General features: G+C 32.0%; 3 protein-coding genes across 3 annotated transcripts; 1 reads left to right on the top strand and 2 right to left on the bottom strand.

Annotated features, from left to right (window-relative positions):
* Nucleotides 1-1,467: 1,467 nt before the first annotated feature.
* On the bottom strand, nt 1,468-4,366 carry LOC11424150 (uncharacterized). Its single transcript, XM_003592102.4, has 6 exons — nt 4,183-4,366; nt 3,419-3,504; nt 2,347-2,787; nt 2,025-2,252; nt 1,815-1,942; nt 1,468-1,718 (listed from the first exon to the last, which is right to left on the bottom strand). The coding sequence occupies exons 1-6, from the start codon at nt 4,327-4,329 to the stop codon at nt 1,639-1,641; spliced, it is 1,110 nt and encodes a 369-aa protein (XP_003592150.1). The 5' UTR covers nt 4,330-4,366; the 3' UTR covers nt 1,468-1,638.
* A 3,064-nt stretch (nt 4,367-7,430) lies between these two features.
* On the bottom strand, nt 7,431-9,475 carry LOC11434291 (L-type lectin-domain containing receptor kinase S.6). Its single transcript, XM_024775114.2, is given in 2 exon segments — nt 7,431-8,503; nt 8,506-9,475. Coding segments are annotated over 2 exon segments (2,043 nt in total).
* A 3,652-nt stretch (nt 9,476-13,127) lies between these two features.
* Nucleotides 13,128-14,120, top strand: LOC120579328 (receptor-like protein 33). Its single transcript, XM_039831284.1, has 3 exons — nt 13,128-13,419; nt 13,645-13,873; nt 14,099-14,120. Exons 1-3 carry the CDS (start codon nt 13,128-13,130, stop codon nt 14,118-14,120), a joined length of 543 nt encoding a protein of 180 aa, XP_039687218.1.
* Nucleotides 14,121-19,210: the final 5,090 nt, after the last annotated feature.

Here is a 19,210-nt window from a genome sequence, read left to right as displayed (position 1 = left end):
CATTGGCGGCAATTACCTGATTCTCAGATCTCACTCATTTCTCACTGGATTCCTTTTTTTTGTTGTTTCAAAGAAAGATGGATTCCTTTTGTTTACTCCCTTTGTCTCTTATTAATGTTTTGTTTGGATGACGAAATAAAGCGAAAGGAGAGAAAATGAATACAAAGAATGTGAGTGGAGTAATATCTTTCAGATAATTCGTTCCTTATATATTTTATATATTTCTATACTAATATATATTATTTATGTTACATATTTTTCATTGCCAACAAAATTAACACAACTATCAACTTTTTCTCAAAAAGATGCTATATTTTGGTAAGTGAGATGAAAACAAAGTTTAAGAAAGATAACACAAATACCAGTTTACATTTAGTTAGAAATTTATTTAGGTCGATCCTAATTTTTTTTGCCCTGGATAAATCAAATAAAGTTATGTCCTTTTAAATATTCAAGTGTTTTCTTCTTGTATTTATTTATTGTAAAATGTAAAAGATTTATTCATAATCAATATTCTTGAAATATATATTATCAATATAATTAATCAAAGTGAGTCAAAACAATTTTAATGTCCTTAAATAAATGGTGTCCTAGACGGCCACCCCTCCCGCCTATACTCAGGGCAACCTCTCGACTTGATTATAAATGTTAGTGTTCACTAACCACTATAATAGGTTTATTGGCATACAATTTTTCATCTTTTACCAACATGTTACTTTATGAATACTTATATGTTCTTAAGTGGAAGGCTAAGGACTCTCTTTTCAACACTCATTCTCTTATCGGAAGAAACCAATGTATAACCCACCACTTAGCACTACTCATGTTCTCAATCTTTGTGATGTATATGATCTTTGGAGCTAATCAAAAGTCTTGATTAAATTTATACATTTGATTGTGAGTATGATTATTACTTGTTCAACCACATGACAAAAAAATGATGGTCATCTTTGTTTTCTTCTTTCAATCCGATTAAAATTATAGAAACGGTAGGTATAGAAGAAATACACGATAGATATCAGAAAAGAAAAAAAGAAAGAAAAAAAACTAGACAATAGAGATGTGAAATCGTGTGCGGTGGGGGTAGGACAGTACTTTTACATAGAAACTGAATTTGTTTTTCCTCAGAGTAAATTATACTCCCACTTCTATTAAAAGTGTGATTAAGATGACTGCCAACGTGGATAAACCGTTTTCTGGACATCATTATTTCCTGGGAACTATTATTGGTTCCATTGTAAGAAGCACGAGAGTTTTAATTTCCAACCCTGAATTTCCAGGAATATATTTAGAATCTATGAAACAAACACTCCCTTAGAATTTATAGGAACTAAAAACTTAATTAACCCTAAAATTATCTATGGATTAGTTAGGAATGAGAGTCCTTACCTAAATAATTACCAATTAACTAGGAAAACTCCATGCTAAACATATGGTTAAATTATATGCAACTAAGTAACAACACCCTATCATGCAAATATCATGTGATCAAATTAATATTAACTATTCGTTCCAACATCCTATCATGTGTATCATATAACTACCACAAGAGTACTATGCATTAAAACTATGAATACTATTATTTCTCAAAATATTAAATGGACAACTGTTATGTCGAGTTACGAGTTTGGCATTCTCTCAGCAGACATCACCATTTGTCTCGTGTGAAGTTTGCTTTTTTTTGAAGACACCCCACAAGTAATACTTGGTTTGAAATTCTGTCCAAAGGATAACTCAAATTAAAACGTAATCTAAGATGTATAAATAATTTGACTGAAATATTCAACTGAAGAGCTGGAATAGATGAAGCTCACTCTGATGTCGGATTGGAAGCAAGTCAGAAGGAAAAATTAAAAGCACTGCATTTTCAGTTACAACTCTTACGGCAGCTTCAGTGCAAATGATATCATCAACCAGCTTGTCAAAGGCCTTTATAGATAATCTATAGAGGAAATATTTCATAGATATACAAATTAAAGAAAGATCACCTTAATATGATGTAAAATATGTCTAAAAGAACTTACCTTCTATTCCCAGGAAAGAAATAAAGAGCAATGCTTTCATCAGTTGGTCCTTCCTCCTTGAAGCTATTAGGCCACACCTCAGATCTGGGAAGCAAATCTGCGGAAAGCACATGCGGGAAGAATTTCATCTCGTCCAGAACTTTGGGGGATGCTATATTGGACAAATGGGCCAGAAGTCCATTGACTCTACCAATAGTTTTACTTTTATCGCAGAAGATCAAATTTCCCCTATTAGCCAGCAAAATCAACTTGGATCATAATCACAATTAAGTTACAGAAGTTCGCTGATTTTCAAATGAAGGTGGCAAAACAAAGTTCATACCTCCAGATTGGATCAGCAATAGGCTTCGCATCAACATGACCTTCTAATGCTATAATTAGATCATCAGTGGCGGTAGCTTGAGATATTTGAACAGGTTTAGAATCTACATTGGAGTTTGCTGCATCTGTTGGAACTGGTCCACACTCATTTTTCGATTCACTTTCTTGATTATGGCTGGTATCAGATTGAGGATGCTCAAGCTCAGTTGAACAGCGACTGTTGGATGAAAGGGTCTTTGATGGCTTCTCTTCCATCTCCTTTTTATTCTGTTGTTTGCTTTTCTTCAATCCCTTAACGCAATATTTCAGTTTTGCTCGGGATTGGATTGCAATTCTGGCCAGATTTCCAGAGTTAGTCTTCAATCTCTTTGCCTCTGGTTCACAGTCCTCACAAAACCATATCACTTCATCGGTAAAAATCACAGGTCCGTCTAAACAGTACCTGAAAGAAAGAAAAAAGGACTTGTAGAACATTAGATTGCAACTTTATAAATGAAAATTTTAAATTTAATAAAACATTGGGAGGATAAAACAGATTCAGTTTTAAGTTGATAGTATGAACACAATCGGGTTGGTTATCTCTCCAGTAATCTTTTGATTCACCCAAACCAAACTATAATGGATGGGATGGGAACGCTCACAAACATTACCTTCATACTTCAGTACCTATTGAAATTTTGAGAGCATCCTTATGTCAATATTAAGAAACAACTAGAGCAATGCAGACGACAAAAGCCTACTGCAGAAGCAAATCATAATTCAAAAAACACTTTTACTAAAATCCGAAATAATATATCAGCTTTGTATAACGCAATTACATATAAGAATAACTCCATGTTATATTAAAACAGGCGATAAGGTTATAACTATCAGGCGGCAAGTAGTATCATTCCAATTACTCTTTGGATCGTTCAACCTAAGACTATACACTCTCAGTACTCTAAAATTGTAACTTCAAAGAATGTATAAATGGCATTCGAGGTGTTGGCACATGAAGCTAAGTATGATAACGAAAAAATTTCTATAAGAACATCAAACGATGCATGCACAGAAAAGGAGTGAACAATAAGTACCTGTGAAGAGCACAAGCCTGACACTCGGTGCAAAAAACTATCGCCTCTGGAAAACCTACATCACCGCAAGTGAGACAAACAGCTTCCTGCGATGAAAAGTATACAAAGTCTTACTGAAATGGTTCATAACTCTGTAAAATCAAAAGTGATTAAGTGAAGCTCCAAATATGTACAATTGTATACAATACTATTCTAAATGCATCATTAGTAGGCTCGGCTCTTGACTCTGGAGTCATGTGTGTTCGATGAAAAACACAATCACTAAAAGTTAATAAAACACCCCCATTTAGTTCTCCAATATTTTTGTTAAAAATCAGAACATAAACACTTGTGCCAGCTGTCACAAAAAAACTAGAAACATGTTCTTCAGCTCATTTCAAATTTGATGGTTATCATGTTTATCTAATTTTGTGCATATAATACATTGTTTATAGCATAATTATTAATCCAGCTTAACCCAAAATGAATAATTTGATTAAAACAGTTAAGAATGATTTTGTTCATGAAAAGCATTAAAATAAACCCAAATTGAGACACTTAACCCCTTCAAAAAAAGAAACATTTATGAACTGTAATAAAGAATTAGTGTAAGGATGAGCATGCATTGAACGTATGAAATTATCCTATTCTAGATCCATAACATAAATAAATTTCATCTGACAATATAACAATAATAAAAATAAAAAAAATAATCAAATTAATAGTAACATTTGAAATGATGAAAATGAAAAGAGTGAATCTGGTAATGAAAGAAAAGTAATTACCATTGGAAAGATTATATTTTGATTTGATTTGGTGAAAACTGAACGAACGAACGAAACCGAACAAGAACCGGAAGCTGGATGATCCTCTGTCGTCTCTGGAGAACCCCAATTTATAAATCTTATTTTTCGATTTTCAAATATATCCATTTTTATATAGATTGATAAAAATATAGAATAGGAAAAAATAGAGTTTTTGAAATGTGTTGAAATTAATTAAGGAAAATATTAACAAATACAGTCTAACATTAGAATGAAAATGTGATATTATTTTTAATAGAAAAAATTGATATTTTTTTTTATAAAAAAAAAAAAGAAGAAGAAAAAATTGATATTATTTGAGGTGCATCTAATATTGCACGTAAATAATTGTTTCGTTTGAGATTTGAACATTTTTTTTGTTTTTGGTTAGGCAGTTTAGTGGCTAGAATTCATCTTATAAGATGAATAAGTAGGGTGTACGGGGTTCGAACTCCAGCCCCAACATATAATAATGCATTGTCCTACCAGCTCTACCAGCTGAACTATGCTCACAGGACTTGAGATTTGAACATTTGTTTGTCATATTCTGAAAACCCAAAATATGTTACATCCAACATAAGCTTTAGTGCAATTTTCATCCCCTATTTTGGTCAAACCACGGTTTTTGATGCTTATTTATTTCTAATTGCACAATTTTGATCGCTTATGTCAGAAGAAGAAAAAAATGAATCTGCTTGAAATGGTTTAGTGGTATTGATTCGAGATTTGTGAGCATGCTCTTTCTTAAAGTCTCAAATTCAATTTTGTCAAGGAAAAAATGACCAACATACAATTTTGACCATAAATTAAATGATGTGTTCGAAAAAAGAGGAGCCTAATTACGGAGAGTTTTAAAAAAGGGTTAAATATGTTTTTGGTCCCTATAAATATATCAATTTTTCGTTTTAGTCCCTCTAAAAATTTCCTTCAATTTTTAGTCCCTCAAAAAAATTTCATCTTCACTTTTGGTTCCTCATTTAAAGTAAACTCATATGTAGGATTCATTTTTTTTAGGCTTAATTACACTTTTGGTCCTTGCATTTTGACCAGCTCACGAAAGTGGTCATGCCTCTTTCAAACGGAACAAAATCGTCCCTAAACTATCATGTTTTTTGCAGTTTTAGTTCTACCTCCTATTTTCAACTCCAGAAACACAGAAAAATGACAATTTTAGACATGTTTCCTATGCTCAACCATAAAATAAACAATGAATAAAGCTGGTGGGTATCAGCAATGTATTTTTTTTTTCTTGGGTACTCAATTGCATAATTAATATACAATGTTTTTTTAGAGCAATATACAACGTTAATTAATCCTAACCATTTGCATTTCATTTTTTGATCAATTTTGTATAGTGCAGCTTTAACAGTTAGATCTGCACAATTTTGAAATGAATGACCAAGATTGAATCACTAACAATAGTGGGAATCACAGTAAGGTCATCTAAAGATTTTCTTTTGCTTTTTCAAATGTCAACACTCGCAAGCAAAACTGGTGTAGCTTCTTATAGAGAAGTTTTGTTGCTTTTAAATGCGTAGCAATTATAAATGCATGCATTCAGACACAGTACCTGCTATGTTTTGTTCTTTTTCTGCTTCTTGGCAGTCTTAACTTATTACCAGTCTATGACAAGCATGACATACCTTCATTATTTTTGTTTTTGTAAGAATTTCATTTACTTGGTTTAGCTAGGAATTTATTGTTTGGTTGTTGTGTTTTAAGGATGATTTTCCATTGGTCCATTTGAGTTCATCCGGTGGTCTTGACTTGATAATTTTCTATCTTTGTAATATAAGATGAGAACCGACACGGGTAGCACTTGGATGACATTGTGGTTGGTGACATTGTACGTTGACCAACCATAATATCACAAATGTCTTTCTTCTTTCTCTTTCACAATATTTTTTTTGTTTTTTTGTACACTTTGTGACATTGTGGTTGGCCAATGTCATCAACCACAATATCACCTAAGTATTATCCGACTGACACAAATACTTGTTTGTTTTTAGGGTGAGGATAATTGATTTTCATTAAAAATAATTGACGTTTGAATATATTCATGTAAAAGTGAGTTGAGATATAAATTTGCGCGTAAAAATTAATTTTAGAATAAAAAACTACAAATCCTAACTTCAAGTATAATTTTTTGTGGTGGCCAGGGTTTGAACACCGGACTTTGCATATTTTATGCAGTGTCCATACCAACTAAGTTAAACTCAAGAGGACAACTTCAAGTATAATTAACCGTGGAGACAAAATCAATTATACTCGACATCAATCAAATATGTCCGAATCAATTCTACACCTTCATAATCAATTATAATCCCTCTAAAATGGAACCAAACATGTATTTACACATTCTATTTGGACATACACACATTTGAGAAAATGTAGGTGGTCAAAATTGCGTGTTGATCAATTTTTTCTAATATGATAATTAGTTGACATGTATGTGTGTGTATGTGCTCAAATTACGTCAATTGGGTAAAGGTGGCAAATTAAGTTATTGGCAGAATTTTGGGTTTGCTTTGGAGCTTAAACTTTTCATTTTTTTAACAATTTTTTTTATTATAAAAAAAGTAATTTATTTAAAGAGTACAAAGTGAACTCCCACATGTTACATTAAAAGTATTTTGTTAAACCAAAATGTTTCTTAGACACCTTAAAGTGTATATAAATTGAAAGATACAGAGATAAGAAAAAATGATGTGGTAGATTGATAATGTGATATGTAGAGAGAGATAAAGAGAAAATAAAGCATTAGATGAGTGTTGGAAAATTTTGAGCGTCCAAATATCATTATTGTTTATTAAACCCCTTGTATAGCTGTATCATACTTCTCCTTTCAAATTGTAACATTTCAGTTCAGTTTTCGAATTGTAACAATGTCAGATCAATTTCTAACATTAATTCCATATGAGCTAGTCACATAACCCTACTTTCCTTGTAACATTAAATTTGAAACAATGTCCATTTAAGTTAATGAGTCCTATTATGAGTCCAATTTTTACATCAACTAAACCAGAGGCATCATAACCATTTTGATGAAAATACTAAATAAAACATAAAACAGCCTTAACAAACAAATGACAAAAACCAAAAAGACTTGGTTGCAAATTTCAATTGGATATTGTTATTAATCAATAACTAACTTTTTCTTATGGCCTAAAAGCATTATACAAAAATCTAAAAATAACCTTGACTTCAAAATGTATATACAAAATCAAATTCTAGTAAAATTGGCTCCTAGGAGTCAAATAAGGAGCCTCATCATTACTAACCCAATCACCAACAACATCTTGAGTTTCAGGTGTGTCATTAGGACAAACAGGCATAATCCTCACCCATGGTTTAGTTGTAGGCAACAATGGAAGTGGTGCTTCTTTCTTTATCATTCTAGCTGCATCTCTAACTCTAGGTCTCTTCTCATAATCTGGATGCACACAAACAAGCCCTACCAATAACATCCTCTCCATCTCAATTACATCAAATTCCCCCATCAATTTCGGATCAGCCGCCTCAACGAGTCTATTCTTTTCCCACAGACTCCAAACATAGTCACCAATGACAGTTCCGTCGTCTGCAACAGGCTTCCTCCCAGTCGCAACTTCAATTATCACGACACCAAAACTATATACATCAGTCTTCACGGTTGGAACACCCGAATAAACATATTCGGGTGCAAGATATCCCATTGTTCCTGCTGGTATAGTAGCATCCCTTGTACTAGAACTATGTTCATACACTTCTGCTAGTCCAAAATCACCAAGCTTTGCATTGAAATCAACATCAAGCATTATGTTACATGTCTTCACATCTCTATGAATGATTTGTCTCTCACATTCTTCATGAAGATAGGTAAGAGCAGCAGCAACACCTAGAATTATATTAACTCTTTGTTTCCATGAAAGAACAAATGAAGAACTTAAATTCCTATGCAGAACTTTATCAAGGCTTCCATTTGGTAGATACTCATAAACCAAAACCAATTCATTCCCTTCACAACACCACCCTTTAAGCTGAACCAGATTCTTGTGCCGCAAGCAACCTACCATTGTAGCGAACTCGGTTGCAAAAGGATTGTGTAAGCGATCCAATTCATCGATTTTTTCGAATCTCTTGACAGCTACATCACCTCCAAATGGAAGTGACCCTTTATAAACTTTTGCTGATGCACCTTCACCAACTAGTCTATCTCTATTAAATCCCATTGTAGCTGATGTAATCTCTGAAAGTGATAACTTGACTGGAACTTTATTTGTCTGAAACCTACTACTCTGACCTTCCCTAATCTTTCTAATTACACCCCCCTTTTCCTTTTAATCAAAACACATATCACAACGATTAGTGCCAATGCAGACCCCACAACAAAAGCTGTTATGCCACCAATTCCAAGAGCTATCTCACTAATATTTGTCCTAGAATTTTCACCTTTTTTCTTCGATGCTTTTGAATCACCAGCATAACACAAGAAACAGTCACCTTCTTCTACATTATCCATTGGACCAACAGAATGAGAATAACTCAAAGTTTTGAACTGCCAATGATGAACAAGGTGAATACTTGAACCTTTTCCATTAGAAGCAGAGAAACCAACATGCATAAACTCTTTAAATCTCTCAGAAAGATCAATGAATGAAGCAATAATTGGTGTTGGAGGTCTAGTTGAAGAGTAACTAACCCAAACACGAACCATTTTCATATCATCTCTATACTCAATCCATGCATTGATGATTTTCCCACTTTTCAAATCAATCCGACGTGAAAGAAGATCAGCAGAAGCAAAAGAAACAACACTGCCAAGATCAATACCAACGTGGTTTCCATTAATGTCACCAAGAGAAGGATCAAAACTCGTATCAAATTCAACCGCAAAGTAAGAATCTTGATCAGAATGAGGAAGGCCCATGTAACCATTAGAGAGAGACGAGAAATCAGTGGTTGATGAAATGAGAAAAGCAATGCCATCGGAAGAAGAAGGACAAGAAGGTGAAGAAAGGATTGAGAAAGAGAAACGACATGAAAAAGAAGCGGTTGAGTTAGTTAAAGGATCAAGAAAACGAACAGGATAGAGGTAGAAAGCTCTTCCAATTCCAGAAGAAGAAGAAGAAGAAGAAGAAAGACAAGTGTGTTGTTGTTTTGTGAGAGTAATGGAAGTGTCTGTGTAGGAAGCATCACCAAAGAGTGTGATGTTTTGTGAAGGAAGAGAAAGTGAAGGGAGAATGAAAATGGTGAAGAGAAAGAAATGGAAGATGATGAAAGTGTGACTGAGCATTGTGTAGAATTAAGAGTGGTGAAGTTTTCAAGAATTTGTTTTCATGGTAAAGATGAAGGAGAGAGAGTGATACACATACTCAATCTGTTTCTTGTTCTAATCTTGAATTGTTGTGTCTTCTAAATTCAAACAAAACATTACATTTTTAGTTAGGATTCTTCACATAGGACCATTGAGGGGTTAAACTGAAATAAAGTCAGTGTAGTAGTTTTAAATTTGTTTGTAGTAGCGTTAGTTTTAAACAGAATTTCATTTACTTGGTGAAAATCTTGTTAAAAAATAAATCATCAAAGTTAAACTTAATCTATCTTTCTTATCTTTATGCTGGTGTTATATTTTGACCCACTTCTAGTCTTTGGTTATACATAGGATGGATAAGTATTTTTTTTGTACTAAATACAATGAATGTTGTTCAAACGTTGTTGTATGATAATAGTGTCTGAGTATTTTGTTATAATTTGAAGCTTGATAGGTTGTTTATTGTTTCTGGAAAGGAAAAAAATCTGGGTTGTAAACAACCCAGATTTTAACTACGATTTTTTTAACAGAAATTTTTAAAGAAAGTTTTGAATAAAAAATCAGTTTGAGTAGTTTATCTTAAATGTAATTCTAAGCATTTCACTATTTTATCATAATTTTTTTTTTTTGGATACTAAAATTTTTAAAAAAAATCTCTTAAAAAAAAGCTTTTCATAAAAATTATTTTTGAAAGGCTCCATTTAAAAAAAAAAATATGTGATTTTTACTATGTAAAATCTCTAAAGTGAATATTTGAGTTAGTAAATGTCAAAACCTCATTTTTAACTGAGTAGTGATACATAGACCACCTTAGGTGGCATGTACCACTTGTACACCCACACACAATTTTGATAAGTGTCCTTGTGGTCCCCCAAACACAAAAAAACTCACATGTATTGTCTCTCACACACTCTCACATGAAGTGGTACAATGTGTGTATAGAAAAAAGTGTGTACATGAAACATTATCCTTTTTAACTTATGCTAAATGAATTTGAAATAGCTTCTACTATTTTTGAGTAAATTTCTAAAAAATCTATTTTTAGAAATACAAAGAATTTTTATTTTTTTTAAATCTAAAACAAACGGACCCATAATTAGTTGTTGTTGGATCCTTATAAGATAAAGTAGGCCTTCATAATCTAATAGTAACTTTTTTTTTTTTAAAGATCAGACTGTTTAAATTAAAAAAAAATAAAAATTAATAAGGTCTATGGTAGACTGATGACAGATCATCTTACATTATTCTTAGCATGTTTTTCAGTCTTTTTCCAATAGGTTTCACGAATAAAACAGAGAAGTATTAGAGTAATTGCCTATGATTTCAAGACATTTGTAATGTTTTTTATATTTGAGTCTGTAATCAGAGTTTTCCCGAAACATAGTAATTTTAGGGTGTTCTTGATGTAATTCACGAAGAAGTCATGCAAATCGAAAAACCAAGACATCTGAAGATTTATGTGGTCCTTGGGAAGACGAAGATCAATGATTCAAGAGGCCTCAGAAGACGTTACAGAGGGAGGAATTATGTTCCCAAGTTCCAAGACATCTTATATTGAAGAAAACACCAAAATGGGCGAAGAAAACATGCATTTAAGCACTGAATTTACACTGAAGCGCCTGGGCGCTTTTTTTAAAAAGCGCCCAGGCGCATTAAGGCGGTTTAAAAAGTGTCTGACGCATGGAAAAAACGTCGGGTGCATGGTTGGCTAAGCCTAATGCGCCCCAGACACATGGAAAAAGCGCCTAGCGCTTTCTGACTTGCGAAAAAAAATCACTTTTTGTGACTTTTTCGCACGTGGAAGCCCATGTTTTTAGCCCAAGTTAAGTGGAGACTTTCCCTATAAATACCGCCTTCCTCATTCATAATTTCTCATTCATAACTGGAGCAGTTCAAGAGGAAGGGCGATTGTAGGAGCCAAGGAGGAGTCCTATCTTTTCTAGGTATGTTTTTATCTTTTTGTATCTTGTCTTTGGTTACCATGTGTAACTAAGTAGTTATAGGTGAGAGTTCTAAGACGAACTTCTATTTATTTTGTTGGATAATTATTTAATTATATGTCGTTTATTTAGTTATTTTATGTTTGCTATTTAATTTTATTAGTCTTGGTTTATTTATGTAGTAGGCGTAACCCTAGATTAGATACTCAGGTTGTGATAGGGCCTAACATTGTTATTAATATATGGATGCTTATATCTTGATATTTATGTCCTTATACTAATAAATATCTGTCTAGGAAGTAATTAGTTAATAACTAGCGAAAGATACCGAAAGCGAGTTGACCCTAATAATAAGTACTTCGGAGGTGACATTACTAAGACTGGGTAAAATCTGCTGAACTTAGGAGGTAACTAGTTAGAGATTAAGGAAACAAGCGGTTGCTTGAAGGAAATAAAATGAAACCTAATAGAACCATTCTTCTTGACCCTTGGTAAGGTAGACGTTGATAGGATTGCCCGTTTGTAGAACTACTGAGAGGGAGAGTGTGAGTTGAGATACCTAAGATTCATGGATGGGCTAACCTAATGGAAGTTTGACACTTCATAGCCTTAGGGAAAACTGGAAGGCCAATTTAAGTTCATGCTTCAATTACCTTTGAATTAACAAGACCCCACACATAAAGATCGCCGTGTCACCAGCAGGTGCACTTAGCCATCGGAGGGATATCCTTTAATCAACTGGGAGAATAAGTCCCCACACGTAATGATCATCGTGCGATCAGCAGGTGTAACTTGACAACCGATTAAGGTAGAAACAATCCACGACTTCATCACATAGATAGTTCGCTTAGAATAACTAGATGCAACATGTATGTTAATTTAATATCCAACAAATAAATTGGGGGGATTCGAAGAATCCTCTAACCGTTGTTACATTTCTGCAACCAAAAACAGATAACTCGCTTTGCTGCAAACATATAAAAATTGCAAATCTCTTAACCCTTATCTTTTTATTTTATCATCAACATAAAATAAGTAAGTCGAGTTTTTTTGGACGAAACGACAATCCATGTGGATACGATACTCACTTATCTCTTTATTACTTGGTAAATGCTTCGGTACACTTGTCTAATCCGACTATCATGGACCACCTACAATGTTGGTCCACCTTACACATTTGTCGTTAAACTTAACAAACGTGGATTTTGTTGACAAACGAAGATGAACTTGAGGGACCGAAACGTGAATTTTATTATTATAACACCAAAATAAAAACTGAAAATTAATTAGGGGACTAATAAAACAAATAAACCAAAAAGTTATTATATATATATATATATATATATATATATATATATATATATGAGTAATATATCTCCAATACCTCTTTGGTTTTGGGGTAAATTGCAAACACTAGTTGGCATGTCAATTTCAAAAACAATATCACAGGCATGATTCCTAATTTGGAACTCAATCTTACCAAAATTCCTGTAATAGATTTGAGTTCAAATCAGTTTGAAGGTTCCATTCCTTCCTTTTTATCGGAAGCAGCATCACTACTTCTGTCCAATAAGTAACTCTAACTTGTTAGGAATTTTGGATATATCAAACAATGAATTAAAGGGAGAGTTGCCTGATTGTTGGAATAATCTAACCTCAGCAATAATAAGTTGACAGGAAAGATTCCATTCTCAATGGGTTCCCTTGCTAGCATGGACAATTTGGTTTTAAGAAATAATAGTTTGAGTGGACAACTTCCTTCCTCTTTGAAGAATTTCTCAAACAAGTTGGCTTTGTTGGATCTTGGAGAAAATAAGTTTCATGGTCCATTACCTTCATGGATTGGAGATAGCTTACAAAATTTAGAAATCTTAAGCCTTCGATCCAATAACTTCTATGGAAGTTTACCTTCAAATCTCTGTTACTTGACAAAACTTCAAGTCTTGGATTTGTCACTGAACAACATATCAGGAAGAATCCCAACTTGTATAAACAATTTTACATCAATGTCTTAGGACTTGATCATTTCAACTTATTACTTATGTGGAAAGGTGTGGACCAAGACTTCAAAAATGCAGATAAGTTTTTAAAAACCATTGATCTCTCAAGCAACCATCTTACAGGCGAAATACCAACTGAAATTCAATACTTACTTGATTTGAAACTTTAACTCATTAGAATTTCTTGATCTTTCAAGAAATCATTTGTCAGGCAAAATTCCTTCCAGTCTAGCTCATATTGATCGTCTTACTATGTTAAATTTTTCAAACAATGAGCTCTATGGAGAAATTCCAATTGGAACGCAGCTGCAGACATTCAACGCTTCAAGTTTTGAAGGAAATTCTAATCTCTGTGGAGAACCCCTTGATAGAAAATGCCCAGAAGAAGAGCCAGAAAAACCACAACTGCCAACAACTGATGCAGTGAATGTACCTAACAGGTACTTATATTTCTTTTTACTGAAATTGTGGTTTATTAACTCAATCATGAATACTTTTAATATTGAAAATATCTTTCTTTGTTGATATATGTGTAACTAAAGCATTTCTATAATTTGTATTGCATTTCTCACTGTTCAATAATCTTCCATTAAAGACAATATCAATCTCATAATATATATCATTGTTGTTTTCATAGTTAAGTTAATCTATTCTTATTTTTGCAGGATCTCTTATAGAATAATGTAGATTGGTTAGCAGTGTGGAGTTCACACCCTTGACTGTTTGGTTATGGGTAGGAATAGCAAAGGATCAATAAATGACAGTTTTTGTTAAAACTTTAGTGTTTGATTGTGTTTTGTTTGGCTTTCAATTTCAATTTTGAGAGTTTTTGTATGGAAATCTTCTGCTATCATGTTATTAATGTAATAAATGGAATTTTGTTAAAACTTTAGTGTGTGATTGTGTTTTGTTATGGCTTCTGCTATCAATTTAATAATGTAATAAATCCTCCAAACATAACAAAGAATTTTAAGAGTCATCAGTGACTTAAATATTCTTTATTAGCACAATTATTCACCCACTTATGCCTTTGTTACTAGTAATATATTCACAAAGATTTCTACTGATGATTTCTTACGGTACACTCTTAAGAGAAAGTGATAGAACAAGAGAAGGACTATATGCTAACTGAATATCACAACATGCACTCTGCTTTTATTCAACACAATATATCTTTCTTATAATTTAGACAAAATGTATATCACAATCAAGTAAATGGCTTGTGCAATTCATTAATATCACAAATAACGAAAACCATAGTAGATAAGCAGCATAGCAGAGGCTATAGAGCATTTTATGTACATTTTGAATAGACATGGCAACAAAACCCATACCCGTGGTTACCCACCCAGACCAAACTCAATTTGACGGGTTTTTCCCGTTTTGACTGGGTTTGGGTATGAGTTTGGGTTTTCCCTGATTTAAAAACACGGGTATGGGACGGGTAACAGGTATATAGGTACCCACCCCAAACTCATACCCAAACCCGTCCCAAATCCAAAAAAACTACTTTATCTTGATATGCCATGTTATTTTGTTTGATAATTGTCGTGTTATAAAAACTATTATTGATATTTAAAGGAGAAACTAAATCAATCGGTCTAACAAATGTTAAAGTGAACATATTGTTGGATAATTTATTACAAAATTTCTCTAGGGGTTGCAAAAAAAACTTCTATTTTTTATTAAAAAAATTATTCAATGCGGGAACGGGGATGGAGTGGGAATACCCGAACCCGTCGGGGACGGGGATGGGGTTCAATTTCTCATCCCCGTTGAATATGGGTAGGGTAACGGGTAAGTATATGAGAATCGGGTATGGGGACGGGGAATGTAAAACCCGTCCCCACCCCGCCCCATTGCCATGCCAAAATCACACTAATTTAACCGATCACACTTGATTTATCTGAAACTTTCCATTACCTTTATTGAATAATCCATTATGAAGTGAGAGTTTGTAAAAATTGGTTTTTGTTGAAAATCCAATGTTGATCAATTAAATATTACTCTTGCAACATTTATATAATTTACTTTTTAATATTAAAATAATACAACAATTGAATAAAAAAAATTAAAATAAAATTAATTGTAGATGTGGGATCCATAAGTAATAGGAGAGAGATGGTGCTTATAAAAGTACTCACCTTTATAAGCATAATATTTATTGATGTCATAGTAGGGGTGTTTATTTATCAGCGAGGGTGTCTATTTAGTATGATACTAAATAGAGGAAAGTCCTCATTATAGATGGTCTTACGCTTTTGATTTTGGTAATAGAAAAATTGTTTGTTTTGATTTTGATGTTGGTTCTGGAATTTTGCATGATGATTTCAGAATTTGGATGAAATTTTTGTTAATTTTGTAGTTGGGATTAAGCAAGTAGGATGGACCAGAGTTCTTAAATATTAGGAAATGTTTTTGTGTACACATCATGTGAGTATATATACCTTTAAACTAAGAGGGGAAAAAAAAAGAAGAGAGTGATCTTATAGTTTAGTGATATGATGAAAAGTGAAAGATCTAAATATCATTGTTGATAAACAGTATTGTCATCTGCTTATCTCTTCTTTTCCTTATATAGTAATAGTTTTTGCCATTGATTTATACTACTAAAACTGAGAGTGTCTTCAACAAACACTAGTTAGCTCATGAGTAACATGTCAATTCACTTTATTTGGGATTATGACTTTAGAGACTAAGGCACGTCATTCGTGAGGTTTTCACATAAATTTGGTTAGCACCATTAAGCATATACAAACACAAGTACACAATGTTTAACTTGAAAATAACAAGTCACGCTTACAGTTGAAAAAAAATACCTCCAATTAAGATAGAGAAACATAGTATATGCTCCAATTTTATTTTTTGTAACTTTTTTTTAGGGAAAAAAATCATTGTTCTAAAGCCCCTTTTCACAAAGTTAAATTCAAACAACAATGTTTGAAAAAATATAAATTAAAAAAAAAAGATAACTTATAAAATATGTATTTAAAATAGTTAAAATTTATAATTAATACCTTTTCATAATCAATAATCCAAACAAAAAATTACAAAGCTTGAGTAAAATAAATACAAATTCAAACCAAAAATTTATTTAAAAAAAGACAAATTTTAAGAAAAAGGTTAATTTTCTAATCAAATTATAAAATAGATAAATTAGAAAAATCAATATGACTAAAAAGGTAAATTTCTAAAAGGATTAAAAAATGTACATGTTCTAAAAGATATTTAATCAACAAGTCAATCATCAAAAGGATAACTTTTTTTCTTTTGGAAAATCATATATTAAAAATGAGAAGTGCTATATAGTACGGAAGTTATTTTCACAAAAATTCACGGACACCTCAATATATAAGCAACTTGAACGGTTGCTATTGATTTTTTTTGTTTTTGTAATTTTAAGAATTGCACTATGTCTTCATTGTTATGCAAAGGTGGTCAACACCGTTTGAATTTGATGCACCGTTTGTTTAATTGTGAATTCATTTTAATAATGTTATGTTAAGGTTAAAGAGTGCTAACCTTTAAACTCTCTTTTTATCAATTAAATCTCTTACTTTTAAAAAAAGGAAAGGAAAAAAAAAAGTTGTGCAAGTGACCAACATCATGTAATAGGCGTCCGTGAATTTTTGTAGCCATACCTTCCGTACTATTTAGCATTTTTCATTAAAAATCAATAGATGAAATATAAAAATAAGAAAGATCACATAAAAATGAATAACAATTGGAATTACCTCTTAAATGATTTTTTTTTATAGATAAATCACCTCTTAAATACCCTTCAAATTTTTGGATGAATTTTTGTTGGAATGTTTAAAATATTATAAAAATTAGATCCCCATCCGTGCTACTGCACGGGTCATATATAGTGTAATAAAAGAAAGAAGAATATAACATATAATAAAAATAGGTTAGATCATGTACCCTGGAAAAAAATAATTAGATGCAATATTATATATTAGACACTTCGGATATTTTGTCTAAACCAAAATTGTATACTGTTTTGTGACGACAACTTTCTAGACATTAATTAGAGTTGCATTACTTAATTGTTGAAGTTTTGATCTCATCCCAAACTTTCAAAAAAAATATAATACTGTAACAGAGACCTAAAAGCCACTTTCTTGCTTGACATTCTCAACCAATGATAAAACTTGTAATGAAGCTTATAGGTGACTATTTAATCAGGTTATATAGCAAAATTAAAATCGACTTGTTTCCTGCAAGTTCCCATCAAGTTAATAAAAAAAAAGGTCAATGAGGTCATAGAACTATATAAATGGCCCTGCTGATAGTTTTAAAATTAAAAACGCTTTCAAATCTTTAATCTTAAACAAAACACCTATGGCTCAGTTTGTACAACTTCTTCAAAATTAAACTAATGATCCTAAAAGCACAATCAAATTTATTAAAATTAATCACAGCATTCATAAGTAGTTTGATCAAAAGTTTCATAAAAATCATGTAAGTTAGATGTTACTTATATTTCTTTTTACTGAAATTGTGGTTTATTTTTGCAGGATCTCTTATAGAATAATGTAGATTGGTTAGCAGTGTGGAGTTCACACCCTTGACTGTTTGGTTATGGGTAGGAATAGCAAAGGATCAATAAATGACAGTTTTTGTTAAAACTTTAGTGTTTGATTGTGTTTTGTTTGGCTTTCAATTTCAAGTTTGACAGTTTTTGTATGAAAATCTTCTGCTATCGAGTGATTAATGTAATAAATGGATTTTTTTTTTTTTTTGATAGAGTAATAAATGGAATTTTGTTAAAACTTTAGTGTGTGACTGTGCTTTTATGGCTTCTGCTTCAATTTAATAATGTAATACATCCTCCAAACATAACAAAATGGTTCTGCCTTTGGTAAAAGAATAATAAGAGTCATCGTGGCTTAAATTTTCTTTATTTGCATGATTATTCACGCACTTATGCCGTTGTTATTCCCTGCGCCGTCCCGAATTGTATGACGTTTTAGACATTTCACATATATTAAGAAATGTAATTAATATTGTGTGAGAAAGAGATATTACGAGTTATTTTACAAAATTATCCTTAATAAATGATATGAGAAAGATAAATGAAGAAATTGAAAGAAGAGAGAGTAATAAATACTTAATGATATGATAGGAAAAATAACATTAATATTTCATTGATATTGTAAAACGACATATAATTTGGAACAATTTATTTTTTTAAAATGACATACAATTTGGGACGGAGGGAGTAGTAAAATTGAGTAGATCTTTGATATTTTGGCTAATACTACGTGTCTATCATTTGAGAAATGATATTTGAACATCCATTTTGTGACAACTTTTGTTACAACTTTCTCTTTCATACTCACATCATTTTTTACTTTATCTCTCTATTGCTTTGATTTTCGTGCAATACCTATTTTTTCTTTGCAAATTTTGGTTGTCCCCATAAGTTGTCAATTAAAGGTTGTTCAAATAACACTCCTCCTATCATTTATGGGACGTATAAGTATTCTACTGTATTAAATAAAATGAATGTAGTTCAAACTTTCTTGTATCATAATAGTGTTTGAGTATTTTGTTTTTAAAGAAAAAGTTAATGTGATATGATCCAAAACACTCCAAATTCCAAAGACTAAGGGCCTGTTTGGTTCACTTTTGCTTTTTAGTTTTTTAAAACTATTTTATAAATTTGATTTTGAAAACTGTTTTTTGGAAGTAAATAAAAAAAAAATCTGTTTAGTAGTTCTATTTTTAAAAACTGTTGTTGAGAAGAGAAAACAAGAAAACTTGTTTGATGG

This window comes from Medicago truncatula, chromosome 1, assembly GCF_003473485.1.
Source record: "Medicago truncatula cultivar Jemalong A17 chromosome 1, MtrunA17r5.0-ANR, whole genome shotgun sequence".
NCBI lineage: Eukaryota > Viridiplantae > Streptophyta > Magnoliopsida > Fabales > Fabaceae > Medicago > Medicago truncatula.
The sequence above is the reverse complement of the archived record's forward strand: the minus strand, read 5'-3'. Positions and strand labels throughout refer to the sequence as shown.